We start from the raw sequence: 15,000 nt of genomic DNA on the forward strand, positions 1-15,000 counted from the left end.
AGAACCCCACGGAAAGATCAAATCCCATGTTTTGCTGCTCGGACAAATAATTTAGTGTACCGAAGCAAGCGCCATGAGGGGATAAAGCTATCTCGTCGTCTTGAAACACGATGCTGTTCTTATTTCCTCTGAGGCAATCCAAGACTACAGTTAAAAGCTGTGTTAGAACAGATAGTACAGCAGGCTGGATGGTTGAAATGTTGTTGAGACACACCCAAGCACCTGACAAAAGGAAGATAAAATGCACTGATATTAATATGTTAAAATGCCCCAAATCAATTGAGACGAGGAAATGGTTTACATGCATCTGCTATACATCGACTGGTCATTTTTCTTCTCTTTGTCACTTAATGAAAAAATTGAATTGAATTGCATCACTACACAGTCTCCCCTAGCAAAGGCAACAACAAAAATAAATTAAGAGTATCGTTGGTTTAACAGTCAATTACACGACGAATTTCAGGTCGGCCTTCTGTTTTTCTTTTTTTTTTTAGTATTTATTAATTTTAATTTTTTTCAATAAAAAAACCGATTAAACGGATAAAGTTTTCGCACGAGGTGAAAATTCCTGAGTAATCGGAGTGAACCGCTCAGGAACTTGGGCATATGCATTGGCTGTGTGGATAACTGGAATGTGGGCGCCTGGAGCGTGATTGGGGCACGTAACGACGGCAGCCTCTGGGTTTTGTTGGCAAGGACAAAGTGGAACATTTCACGTTATAAATGTAAAACGGAAAACTACAAAAGCGATTTCAACGCAGACAAACGCTATCCGAAAAGCCATGGCTCGGACCATCCCCGCCATGTTGTCGGACGAAAACAAAAGATCTCTCATTAGCCTCTTTTGTTAGTCTTAGCGTAACTCCATCACCAGCTGAAGTACAAGAACTCAATAATCCCTAAAAATGGAAATTTTAAGCGAAAAGAAAGCCAAATTGCAAGGAAAGCAGTGCTCCTGTTTCCTGAATAGAATCATCCTCCAAACAACAAACTCTTCCGTTCAAACTTTATATTACACCAATTATTTCCTGGAGAGATCAGCTTGTTTATAACGAGTAGAACGATCAGAATCACGAGAGAAGGCGTCTAAAAACGCGAATTAACCATTTTTAATGTGTTCGGCGCCGTAGATTCTTCAACTCCCTATTGTCTAAACTAAAACTAAGTTCAATCAAACCAGACATAACTAATCGATGATCAATGATATCAATTGGTAATCAATGAGTAATCAATGAGTAATCAGTTGATTAGTCATTGATTATTGGCGATGATCAATGACTAATCGATGACCAAAAGTTTTGTGGCCTATCGATTAGTCATTCATTACTGATTGATCATCGGCGATAATCAATGACTAATCAGCTGATTACCTATCTATTACCTATTGATTACTCATTGATTTCATTCTTGTCATTGATGTCATCGATTAGTTATGTCTGGATAAAAACACCTTTCCTGTACGCCCGCTGAATTTACCTGAGCTTGCGAGGCCCCTGAATATGTCTGCCAGAGTGTATCGACTCATTGGTGTGGAGCAATTGAATGAATACAGGGGATTACCCAGTATCTTGGCCAGCTCACTCACTGTTTCTCTTTTACCAGAGCCCTAAGAATGATAATAATATGTGGAACACTCTATAACACAAAAATTTGGTTTTATCAACGGAGTTGATAATGTAAATTGGCCACCGTACAGAGATTCTAAAAGCTGACGTTTCGAGCGTTAGCCCTTCGTCAGAGCGAATCCATTCGCTCTGACGAAGGGCTAACGCTCGAAACGTCAGCTTTTAGAATCTCTGTACGGTGGCCAATTTACATTATCAACTCCGTTGATAAAACCAAATTTTTGTATACTACTTCCCCACCGACGCAGCACCACAGTTTCTTTAGAAACTACCCCTTCACTCTATAACACAGTCCGGCAAAAAGTACTAGTTCAAACAACCGACAACCATTGAACTAAAAAACTGAGCAGGACTTTCCTGGACGATATACTACACGATTCTTTGAGTCTGCAGATTAAATTTGAAAAGATGACCCCTGAATTTTATGGTTTGCTTGCTTATCATGCTTTACAAACTGACAGCTTAAGTTGTGGCCATCCAAAGTAACTTTAACTGGCTCAGACCAGAGGTAATGTCTTATTAGAAGGATGAACTCAGCAATACTGTATAACAGAACGGCAATGTTCTGGCATCAAATGAAACAGCAATAATTTCTTAATAAAATGCACTCCTTGGCGTGACGCAATAGGTCACCATGGAATCAAAAGAGCCGTCTAAAAAAAGCCCTTTGTTTTGTCTTTAACCACTTTATCTTAGAAACTTACTCGGTGACTGCCAATTTTTATTTCTGGAAAGTAATTTGCAGGCTTAGGTAAAACTCTCCGCAAAGTTCTCTAAAGCAGATTCAGAGCCACCTTAATATTTTCCAATCGTGAAGGCGGCGATGAATCTGCTCCACAGAAGTTTTCAGTTTTAACTTTGCGAAGAATTTGACCTGAACCGGTTAATCACTTTCCAGAAATAAACATTGAGGGTCACCAACTTCGTTTCTGAGATGTAAGCATTTTTAAGTCAAAATATAGGGTGTTTTTAGATGGCTCTTTTGTTGCCATGGCGAGCTAATACGTCACATCAAGGAGAGTGTCTTGTTAAGCATTCATTGGTGTTTCATATGGTACCATAACTTTGCCGTTACACGAAACATTTGGGTAGATTCAATCCTTCCAAATGGTACAGTTTGTTGAACCTGGGTTTTAGCCTCATTAATGCACTTCCGTTGTAAAACTTGTCTCTATTTAAAAAAATGAAACTCGGTTTTTTTGCCTTTACTCCAAAATATTTTGTTTGTAGACTTAAATATCGACTACACGACCACTTGTTTGCGTACATCTGAATAACAAGTGCTCTTATTCTTTGGTGTCTCATTCTACAAAGCTTCAAACTAATCTCATACATGCACTGTCCCTAACTGGCAATGAACTATCAAGTTGCTCCATTAAAGATGAGCAAACACTTACTAACTCTCCATTGCAAACTCCAACCATTTTGTTTTTGACAGCCTGCGCAAGACCTACAAAGCACTTATCCGTTAGAGGACTGAGAACCAATCTGGACGTGCTGCCCTGGTACTCAAATCCATAATCAAACTGCATGTCCAGGATGTCAATTTTGCAGGCCTGCTGTTCTTCCTCCCAGCTACAGCGAGGGTGACATTGCCAATCAAAGCTGTCGGTTGGATTTTTCAGAGCCTGCCATTCTTCCTCACGGTGAATAAGCCTTTCCACCAAATTCCTCTTGTGTGATAACATAGCTATTATGTTACTGATCTTCTGGATTTGGCTCGGAAATAACATCATTTTATTATTAGCATTACCGTCTCCGTCAGGCTCGCTATTCTGTGGTTGCGGCTCGCCCTTTTGTTTCTGGAACATCCCTGAAATTGTGGAGGCAGCATCAATATCACCAACAGCGCCGGTCCCTGGTCTCTCTTGACTGACATTCGTGTTCCGGCTCAATCCTCTCGCAGCTGCTTCTACCTCCGTGTCGTTATCACTGTTGACTCCACTGTCGTAGCCATCATCAGCGTTTTGTGGTTTGCTTTCTTTGTCCGCACCCCTGAGCATCATTGCAGTGGCGTGTAATATGTTGGTGAGCTTGTCGTACACCTCTCTCAGTGCTTCTCTGTTTTCGCCATTGGCCACCTGAAAACATGGCTCAAAATGACCTTCATCATCTCTTGACAATTACACAATGGATATTTCCGTCGTTATGAAATAAGCGCATCGTGACAATTTCACGAGGAATATTCCCATCCGTACAAAACAAACACTATTTTAAAGAGCTTGCTGTCATGGTGGCTCAAACCAGTTTCAACACTTTAAAGAAACGTTCTTATTAGAAGGATTGACACTACAACACTTTTAAGTGATTAAAATCACTTAACAGCAATGTTATGGTACCATATCAAACACCACTTATTGCTGAAAAAGATTCGGTCATTTTTGTGACGTAAAACGTTACTGTGGCAACAGGAAAGCCCTGCAAAAACACCCAAACACCCAATATTTTGGCTTTAGCTGCTCAAATCTCAAAAACGAACTCGGTGACCCTCATTTTTTATTTCTGAAATGTAGTCACCATGCCAGCATGAAGCTTTCTGCAAAGTTTAAGAAAACTCTGTTGAGCGGATTCAGAGCCACCTTAAATAATTGAAAATTGAAGGTAGCTCTAAATCCGTTCCACATAATTTTTTTAAAACTTTGCAGTGAGTTTCATCTTGGCCTGCTGATCACTTTAGTGCAATAAAAAATTGGGGTCACCGAGTTCGTTTTTCAGGCAGATATGAGCAAGTAAAGCCAAACTATAGGGTGTTTTCGCAGGGCTTTCCTGTTGCCGTGGTAACTTGGTACGTCACAAAAATGACTGCATCTTAATAATTGATGTTTCACATGGTACCATAACATTGCTGTTACGTGATAAAGTGTCGTAGTGTCAATCCTTCTAATAACAAGGTCTCTTGAAAGTGTTGAAACTGGTCTGAGGCATCTTAACTGGGCAGAAATTATATATATAAATATATCTTTTATTTAGTATCACCCAACTAGTGGACTAATGCAAATGCTGCATTTTGATTGGCTACAGTACTAGAGGACTATTAGTAATAGTCATCGAGTAGTGAAAAGTGAGACGGTTTTTTTTTTGTTTTATTCCCAAATAAATATATTTTCAACTTACATTTGCTAACTTTATTATTGCCTTTTCTGTCCGACTAGTTGGGTGATACTAAAACAATTAGACCCTTCGCCCTTAAGGGCAACGGGTAATAGCCCATTCGGCTTCGCCTCATGGGCTATTGACCCGTAGCCCTAGCTTGCGGGCTACGGGTCTAATTGTTAAATATACTTAGGCAAGCGCAAAAGCGGAGCTCCTTACTTATCATTTACTTATGTTTTTGTTTCCAGCTATGTTTATAAAGAGTTTCTTTACCATACGTTTACCATACGACCAGGCCGGCCTACTCATTACTATAAATTAGAATTCGTATTTTCCCGTGACCTTTCTTGATCTTTTCGCGGTTTTTCGTTAACACTATTCAGCCTTTTTTTCTGTGTTCGTGCTTGCTCTTTCTTCTGCTACTTGCCACTATAATTTCGTCCCTTTGTTCGGGCTCTTTCTTGGTCTCTCTCGCTGTTTGTCACTGATATTTCGCCTGTTTTCTCGTTCTACCAATCGCTCTCTTTCACGTTGAGCATCGCTTAATCGTCATTTGCTTACTGTTTTTTCCCACTCTCTTTCCCTAGTTTCCTCTTCCTTCGTCTTAAAAATTTTTGCTCGTTTAACTAAAACGAAGTGTCAAAAGCACTACAAAAAAAGCGCGGGTTGCAGTAGAGCGACATTTCAAGTATGGGCTAACATGAAAAGTTGAACGTACGTACGAGCAGACCGTCGTACGATGACGTCATAACCAACACCAGATTTTCTCGCATCGATGGGTTACCATATTTTCTTAACCATGGTGCTCAGCACGCGCGCCTTTGGCACACGGAGCTCCGATATAAATACTATTTTAAAAAAGCGCGATTCGGGTTTGTTCCTTGCCTCTTGTTCGTAAAAACGTACTAAGCATACGAAGTCTTATGAAATCTTTACATTGTCAGATTAAATTAGGCATCATCCGTTGATTCAATTTAGAAGTAGGCCATAGCAGGTAATAGACCTCTGATACTGGAAAGAACTTTGCATGATTGATTTTTATTGGAATTACGCTAGGTGATTATGGCTCAAAAAAGTTACCGGAACATTTTCTACCAATGAAAGACTAAATTAATTGCCATTTGGGCGCGTTTAGATCAAGTTGCAAGAAAATGCTTTGAATTCTTACTAGGTAATCGCAGCTTTTGTTTGTTTGTTTTTTTACGACAATAATTTAACTGAACATTGTTCAATTCTATCTATACATCCTAACACACCTGTTTTATCGATTTTTCAATCTTTTTACACAGTTCAATTTGTGTAGCAAGTAAAACCACTTCAGAGCAGTTGTCCAATGTGAATGACTTTTCAACTCTTTTCATGCTGCCAGGAGTGTTAGGCGGCCCAGGAGTGACCCCACCCTCTCTGTTCGGCGTTGGACCCCTATCAGGTTGAGCTGGGTAGAGCACCGATACCAGCTGATCCATGAGAGTTTGTTTCAAGCCACTGATTAGAGCATGAAGCCAGCTATCAGCAGAGCCTTCACAGAGTACAGGCTGAAAAAAAAAACGATACTGTATAATTACATGGCCTTTTTCTCTACGACCAGATGCAAATGCGCTTTACAAGAGCGCAAAGGAAATAAATAAATAAAATAGTACATAAGATGATCAGAAACGCCAACGCCGCCTCCTGCCTCACAAAGATGCGTCTATATTTTTCTTAACTTCATTGTACATTTTAACCTATTATTTATCAAACTTCAGAGAAAGGACTTATTCTGAGGAAAAAGAAGGTACCTGTTTCAGTAAAAGTTGCTCCCCATGCGAGCTAACAACAGAGGTGATACTGAAGTACGTTTGCCCTTCATTGTCAATCTCATTGTAAATAAGACCTCCGAGGTTTTCCAATACTTTTGACAAATACGGATTCACAAGAGCGGGGTCATATCCTGAGATAAAGAATCAAAAGCAAGGCAAGTAAACGTTAGAAAGAAAAGTCAATTTTTTACGATTAGTAAAATTAAAATTTCCATCGGGGCAGGTGCTACATCTCTTAGACAGTAAGTGCGCTACGAAACATTATTCCTGTTCTCGTAGTTGAACTGGAAGTAACACTGAATTGAGACCAACCTAAGGGAATCTTTTGCATAAACGTCGATCGCATGCTCGTTACAGCCCCGTCTCGAATAAAGGTCTATTTAGCAGGCGGTGTTTTTCAGTACAGCTTTTAAAATTTATTTGTCAGCCCTACCTTCCAGAACGAGTTGGTAAACTGAATGTATTGAACATCTTACCAACCTTGCTCTTCTCTTCAATTTACGATACGAATGGCGAAAAAGGATGGACATAAATCACAGAACGACCCTTAACAAGTGGTAGTGTGGCCGAGTGGTTAGGGCGCTTGCCTGGAGACTCGGAGATCCCGGGTTCAAGACCCGCTCTGACCACTCTGAATTTGTTCCCGGTATTCCCTGGTTCAACTTCCCAGCTGCACTTGTAAATAGCCAACTGGTTTGCCTCCGGCCAGTTGGGATTCTTAACAGTTGTAGTTGTTGTGTTCAATTGTTTCGTTGATTGTGTTTCATTGGCCCTGAAAAGCCCCTATGGGGAGCGGTCAATTAAGTACGTATGTATGTATGTATGTAGTATTAAAGCTCAAAGGGGCATAGCATACCATTACACACAATGTGAAGTACGTCTTCCGTGGACAGGAAATAAAATCGCGGGAACTTTTGCCGCCTTCTTTCCAAGTGATTCAGCAGAGATTTCCAGCACTGTTGAAGGTTCATGTTCAATTTTTCCAGTTTAGCTTGAATATCTAAGGTAATAGAAATGACCGTGTTAGATTGGTAACGGCGGTCACTAGTTTCACTTGTAGCACGGTTAGCGAAGTAGTGACAGTACTCAGCTGCCACCAATTCCATCCGGGTTCGATTCCTGGTCTCATTATCTTATGTGGATCGATTTTGTTGGTTCTGTACACTTTTCCGAGGGGTTTTTCATCGGGTACGACAGTTTTTTCTCCAGCATTTGAATAGATGGACTTGTTTTTCTTGTCTCCCTGATAAGCAAAGCACCTCCACTCGGCTGGACGAGCCTATCGTCGGTTAGATGAGCTTAACGTCTTTTTTCAAAGCGAATTTCAAGCAAAATATGCAGATATGAGGGAATTCATATTTCTGTCCTGGACCTTGTATTTTATGGCCCTTTTCGGTGCAGTGAGGGAGTATTTCTGAACCTCTTGGAAACGTCTAATCGCAAAATATTAGTATCGAAGGAAAGCTGAATCCGCAAACAAAGCTGATCACAAGCTTTTCAACTCGCTTTAAGTATGTACTCACTTATCCTTGAACAGGCCTGTAGCACGTTGGGATTCTTCTCGGTGGCTTTCATTAAGACTCTGAAGTCACGATTCACAGCTGAAAACAGGTTTGTTTCATGAGGCATTGCAATGCGAAGGTCTAAACTGGAAAACACCTACAAAAACAAAATGGCAGTTATTTCCTTGATTCGTGGACCATGCAAAATGTTATATACCCATTTATGGCATACAACACACTGCATAACGGGCAGGTATTGGAATAGCCGCACGCATCTCCCCTTTAACTACTCTTCAGATCCACTCAAAAACATAAGTGAGGTGTTCTGTAGGATTAAGAGCGCTGTTTCACCCTCTCGATCTCGCTGCCAATTATCAGAGTGATGAGTGTTAACTTTAGGTCAATTAAACAGACTACAGAAATCAAACAAATGTACTGAGACTAAACTTACATCTTCCAACTCGATCCACTTGTCCTGCACCTCCAGCCACACACTCAACACTGCCTCGATGGTCTGCAGTCTTTTCTGCCATTTCACGATGTCGTCTGCAAACGAGCCAGCGGCACTACCGGTGAGCATGCTTTGAAGAGAAACCTTTAAAGAAAATACCTCGGGTTAGGACTATGAGAATAATGCAGTTGCTAGTTGCAGTTATCATTACCTAAACTAGGACAATGAATACTAGCACAAAGTTCCAGTTTGACCATGCAACAGGGGCACCCAACGTCAATTTTCGGAAAATATCTGTTCGGAAGACGATTTGAGATCTACAATTTTCGGAACATTTGTTGTAACATTTCTTGCTTGCCTGCCTCTCCTAGGCTTTTCGAACATCAAAAAAATGGTATAATTGCCCATTTTTAACGGATTTTTACCCTAAAAAGGTCACCTAGAATTTGCGGGAGCTTTTTTTCGGCTGAAATTTTCGAAAAGGTAAGTTTTTGATCCCTATAATTTTCGAATCACTAGACTTTCAGCTAGGAAATCCGAACAGATGAAAAATTTTAGGGGATAAAAACATGCCTACATCTACCGTTTAAATACTAAAATACGTTTAACAATGCTATGTTTAAGTGGTTTTGAACTATATTCTCGTTGGGTGCCCCTGAAGCAATGAAACAGGGTACCAGTCAAGTCAGGCAGTCAGGCTTTGAAACTTAAGAAACGTAGACGCTAAACTTGAGTTGCTTTTGCCCCCGCGGGGGGAGGGGGGGGGTACTCGACATATCCCTGGGTGGGGAGGTATGGCGCGGCCCCTCATACCCTGACCCTGTTTAAGACAAATATCGCTAATTTTCCTACCCTGTTTAAGACATTTAACCCAGTTTGAGACAAAAATTGATAAATCGTTACCCTGATTAAGACAAAAATGATAAATTCGATACCCTGTTCAAGGCAAAAATCCCGAAACACATACCCTGGCTGGCCGCACGTCCCCATTAAGCCCTTATAAGTGAGTACCCCCCCCCCCCCCCCGGGCCTTTGCCGAGCACAAATTATGGCAAGCGTGCTTTTTGTTATAGCGGAGCACTGTTATGGAATAGTTTGCCCATCAGCTTGCGAAAATCAGACTCCCTAGAATACTTTAAAAGGGAAATTGACCAACTATATAGTAGGTGCCGGTCGGGCTCCCACACGGCAATCTTGTAAAACAGTGTACATTGTAGTTGTAATGAAACTTTTTGTTGTAATATATACTGAAGATTTTACCGTGTATAAATAAGTAAAGTAAGTAAGTAAATAAGTAAGTTTCATTGTGCTCGTAAGTTGAAGGGCACATTTAAATCATTGCAGCGTTCAAGAGGAAAGAGACAGCGGGCTTCTAGGATTTGATTGCCATGGCCATCTAATAATACTTAAAGAAAAGGACATTTTCCAGGGTCACGGAGCAGATCTCATATGGTAATATGTGAATGGTGACCCAAGCCGGAAGCAAAAGACTATACAACAGAAACAATGACTTGGGCTCAAAAATAGAAGCTGTTACAATACCAAATAACAACCAGCTAACGTGAGCCGGCTGCTGCGGACAAAGATCGCCCGCAGACGCTTAACCCTAAGAATGATAACGTCACGGTTAACCAAACCTTATCGAAGCGAAAACAATAACAGATTATTACCTGATGATCCTCAAGTTCCTCAAATATCGGTTCACATTTGACCAGGAGACAGATTGGCCCAGTATCCTGTCAATGAAAGGTTTTTTAAAAGAGTTGGATTTAATTCACATCGAGGAGATTTACGTGACAGACCATTTGGTAAATCCTGAAAGTCAGGCTACAACTCAATGATATTCAGTTATTCTCCTATCTTTCGTTGTGGAAAAAAGGAAATTTACATTCCTGACATTAACCGTTCATACTGTTTCATACAAAAACTATCGCCTCGTGGATTCACAGCTACTTTGACAATGTTATGACGAAATTCATGACAGGACAGGACAGACGCATGAAAAACTGACATCAATTTGTTAAATGAACATCAGTAAAGCAATCGCCTCCATAATTAGGCTTGAGTGACTTACTACATTTGAACCAGAATTTGAAAATACCTGTTTCTAGTTATAAGGCAAAACAAAGGCTTGATCTGACCAGCTTAAAAAGCAGTAAGGTCTTAACAATACCTGTGTTAAATTCATAAGAGAATGTGAAAAAGTCGCAGATCCCGCTGTGGAGGTTTTTCTCTGTTTGTGGCCTCCACCCATCCCTTCCTTGACACTAAAAGCGCCTCCGCTACCGTGACTAGTATTTGAGACTCGGCTGGACATACCGCGGGGACCAGCTTGCGCATTCATCTCCGAATCATTGCCAAACTCACTACCAGGGGTCTAAAGTAAGAAAAGATACATAATTAAAGGCCGTTGAGAGATTAGAGGGAGTACTTTGAACGCGTTCAGCAAGTTGTGAATCATTATACCTGTTCGGAACCTTAACTACAATCTGATCTAGGCCATAACTGGGCAGAATGCAAACAAAAGAGGGATAGCATCTCGGAGGAAACAATTTGGAACAAAATCAAACACAATTCGAAGACACCCAAGACGGCGACATTTCGCAAAACTGGTCGAAATTTACGTGAAGCAGGCACTGGTTTACAAAGGAAGCTGTCAGGGAGTTTTGCCGCCAAAAAAATTCCTTGAAACGAGTAAATGATTTTTTTTCCAAGAAGAGTCCTCCATGTCAAATTTTTAGCCACATCTTCGAGAAATAGTCTTATAATTCGAAAAACACTGGACTGAGTTTTTAAAAATGCAATTCATTAGCTTCCATCCTTGTCATCCGAAAAAAAAGAATTCAGAGAAAAGCATAAGTACAGTAACATAGTCTCTTTGGGTTTCACTAACTTAAGGCATCTTTCAGAACTCTACAGACAATCAGCATGTCAGAGCCCCTGCCTGATAAGCGTGAAAACTCCGTTTAAGATTATTGATGCGCTTTAGGATCTTACAACTGCCCCCAAATCCTTATGAAGTAGCAACAAACTTTAATTGAAAAGTCACAATTTCGGCCTTTGCCAACAGTCTAGCAACTACAGTAAGGATGGAATACCGGTCGCTTTATGCTATAAATAAAAACATTCTCACATCTTGGGTAGCTGCAGTGGCAGATGAGGGGCCCTTCATTCTGACATGCGCCTTCAGCTCAAAGATCTTACTCAGCCAGACTTCTTCATAAGTTTTCAGCGAGCTCTCAATAGCAACATCTTTTGCAGCCCTCTGGATAATGGCCCGCACCTCTTCAGCATGATCTGCAAGATGGGTACGCAACACCAATGTAAGTCCCCTTCCCCTCACATAAAGCCCTGGAATTTGCACCCGGCTTAGGTGGCGGCGTGGCCCAGCAATTAGGAGCGTTTACCATTTGTTAACAAAAACCAAAAATTCCGGTTGGGAATTGGAATGGCACAGATCATTCCACCGGAAAGTTTCCGAAAAAAAGATGGAATTCCTCAGACGTATTCCTCTTTTCCCGTTCCAACCAAAATGACTGGAAAATTCCTGTACCATTTGCAAACTTCTACTTGACCCGGTTCACCTCGGCCCCTTTTCCCGCCTTTCGACACTGCAGCCGCCCCCGCCCCCACCCCCGCCATTTTGATTTGTTATTGTTTTCTTCCAGCCGCGAGAGACTCGGGCCTGGCGAAACGCCAGACCGGGAAAATCCTGTACCATTACGAGCGTTCCATTCCAACCGGATTTTCCGTGCAAATGGTAAACGCCCTAGGTCACAGGGTCTGCAGGGGGACGCTCCGCTTCGCTCACTAAGTGGATTTGTCTTCGGTGACCATGAATTCGATACAACAACACCGTGTTGGGTTTATTACCGTTGTTAACATTATTTTAATTTCTTCGTTGGCTGCACGGCACTACAAGAAGAAATTTTAAAGAAAAACTGTGTATAAATAAAATTTACATACTTTTACCTAACTTTCAAGTCAGTGCCGCAAAACAAAGAGAAAGTCACCGTCGCAACAAATACACACAATCAAATGAGACAAGTCACTAAAACGCTTAGCTGAGAATACGGCGAAAGCTTTTTACGCCAATCAATCATCGTGGTCAAGCCAAAACAAACTTATAGCCAACTGACTTTTGAAACTTCATGGAAACCACGTCAAGCATGTAATACGATTAGGTTGAGCTGATAGTCCAGACTTACTGTGCAGTCCAAGATCCAATAACTGGCCCAAGGTCATTCTAGTCAGTCCTTCGTTGCTTATTTGCACAGCTCCTCCAGTTAATCGTAACAGCTGCTTCCAGTGGCGTGGTCGCATAGCAGAACGGCTCAAGTCATCAATGATTGGTAGACAGGCCTGCAACGAAAAGGAACTCAAAACGCATTCAAACTAAACTTAATGAAGTAAAATCGCCGAACTTAGAGTAGTTCTGAGAAGGAATGTTGTAGATGACAACCTACGCGAAAGACAGCCTATCGAACAGTCTTACCATTATTCTGGCTTATACGAAACCATATTGAGTGTACTTGTTAGGAAGCTTCCACCTTCATTCGTTAGAGAGTGAAGCAAAGTTGAAAATTTGCGCCGAAAACGCTTGAAACTACTCCGGAGCTGGAATGCGCAGAGCATTCGGCTCTCTTGTTCTTTTGGAAGCTATTTCATTCCAAGAGATATGTTTATTCTTCTCCTTGTAGCAGAATGAATTAACTGAATGAAGAGAAGCTATTCAGAAGACATCTTTTATGTTTTGGCGCGAAAATCGGAAGCGGCCACCGACCGGCTGCAAAGTCTGCAAAGTCGTACCCAGACTCTTCCGAGCTTATTTGGCTTTAGCTTCAAAGTGCAACTCAGCGACTCCTCTCTTCTCGCTTACCTGAATGTTAAGTATAGCGTTTTGCATTCCAACAAACACATCCCATTCATTTGACTCAACAGGAAGAGCATTCACCACATCCATCTGTGCCTCTGTTGCCTTCTTCATCAGCTTAGTATTTATACGCTGCCACCGACCTCGTTTCCATTCTGTGTGTTGTTCTTGAACCGCACGCCACGTGTTCCAAACTTCACGCAAGCACTCAAGGTCCGAGCGTAGCCTGTCAAAAAGGGAGGCACTATATCTGTCTTTCTCAAATATCAAAGAGGCTTCGCCAAGATATTGTCCCAGTTATTACTAACAGTCATTTTCATTATCATAGTCATAGTTTTCTGTCCCCGCGTTTTAGGTATAATAAATGACTAAACTAAGTTGCTATGTGGAAATAACGAAACTTGAAACATAAGTTTGAGGAATAGAATTATGTGGATTGTTCTGCACTGAAGAAGGAATGAAATAAAGAAAATATTTTTTGTGTGTATGTGTGGTTGACAATTTTTTTTTAAAGTTATATACAATATACATACAACTTTAAAATGCCCGTTCCTTTTGCATTATTTACTCTTTTTGACATGTCCTTTTCTTCTTTCTCCTTGCCTTGTTATCAAAATTGACAAAAATTTAGGTCAAACTTCTGTAGCTTTCAGCCTTCAAAAAGCCGATTCCCGAATTTTGGAGGAGGGCGAAATGGGACAAACGAAACAACTAAACGAGTGGTGGAGACGAGGAAAGCAATGCTGGACTGCAAGCTCCTTCATGCACGTGGAACTCGTTTTACACTACTTTGAGCACGCATCAGTTGTGCTCATTCAAAAGTATGAATTCCGCTTTAGAGTTTTTTTTTCCCAGACTGAAAGGCAGAGTGAGGTAAAGTTGGTCTGTTGCCTGAAGCTACAACGGAGTCAGACTCCAAAGGAATATTATTACATTATAGCCAGTACTCACCGAGGAAGAACTGAGAAGTTAACCACAGCTTTCTCAAACAGTTCTTGAAGCTCAATGAGGTCCTATTAAAAATGATAAGACACCGTATTCGTGTAACAGTTTCATAATTTCAAGAGCACCTTCAGCTAAAATCTTCTTTGTCTTACCTGAGCTTCACTCTCCATGGTCTCAAGCCGTCTCGTAAACGTGTCCATTATTGTAAAAGCCGTATAAATTGCACACTTCCGGCTGAAGGCCTCCGAGTCAGCAAATTCTCGGGACAGAGATTCACAGCGATCACCAAACGCTTTCAGCTCCTATTGAACAAATTCACTCAGTATTAAGGTGCTTCCCATTTGACAAAACTGACCGGTCAGACAGGCCATTTGGAAGGACTAACTGTACAACCCCTTCAAATTAAAACACTTCGAGGGTGATATATACGCCTCTAGAAGAATGCGAGGAATCATCTGAATCATCATGCAAATAATCCTTCAAATTGTTGAATTTTCTGCAAAATCACGGGGTCTGGCCATCCAGTTCTGACAAAAGGAAAGCCCCTTAGTCTTAGTTTGGAAAACATCACTGTTTTGTTGGGCATCAAGCTTTGCCGAGAATCGTAACCTTAAAGCAAAGGGCTACCAAGCATGTGGCAGCCTTGATAAGAACCAAGGAGAGGACTAACTTCACTTACCATATACAACTTGCTAATGAAGAGACTTAGTAT

The 15,000-nt window shown here is 41.1% G+C and overlaps 1 protein-coding gene across 1 annotated transcript in view; it reads right to left on the reverse strand.

Moving 5' to 3' along the window:
* LOC138030792 (uncharacterized) overlaps positions 1-15,000 on the reverse strand; it is a 94,998-nt gene that overhangs the window by 47,426 nt on the left and 32,572 nt on the right. The window contains 15 exon segments of the mRNA XM_068878665.1: positions 1-222; positions 1,477-1,606; positions 3,023-3,706; positions 5,975-6,253; positions 6,497-6,648; positions 7,374-7,517; positions 8,041-8,176; positions 8,471-8,614; positions 10,141-10,206; positions 10,644-10,847; positions 11,604-11,767; positions 12,679-12,832; positions 13,350-13,569; positions 14,295-14,356; positions 14,441-14,590. The exon segment at positions 1-222 is cut by the window's left edge and continues 429 nt beyond it. Of these exon segments, the coding sequence (XP_068734766.1) occupies positions 1-222; positions 1,477-1,606; positions 3,023-3,706; positions 5,975-6,253; positions 6,497-6,648; positions 7,374-7,517; positions 8,041-8,176; positions 8,471-8,614; positions 10,141-10,206; positions 10,644-10,847; positions 11,604-11,767; positions 12,679-12,832; positions 13,350-13,569; positions 14,295-14,356; positions 14,441-14,590 (2,911 nt within the window).

The sequence above is a fragment of the Montipora capricornis genome, chromosome 13 (assembly GCF_036669925.1).
Source record: "Montipora capricornis isolate CH-2021 chromosome 13, ASM3666992v2, whole genome shotgun sequence".
Lineage (NCBI taxonomy): Eukaryota > Metazoa > Cnidaria > Anthozoa > Scleractinia > Acroporidae > Montipora > Montipora capricornis.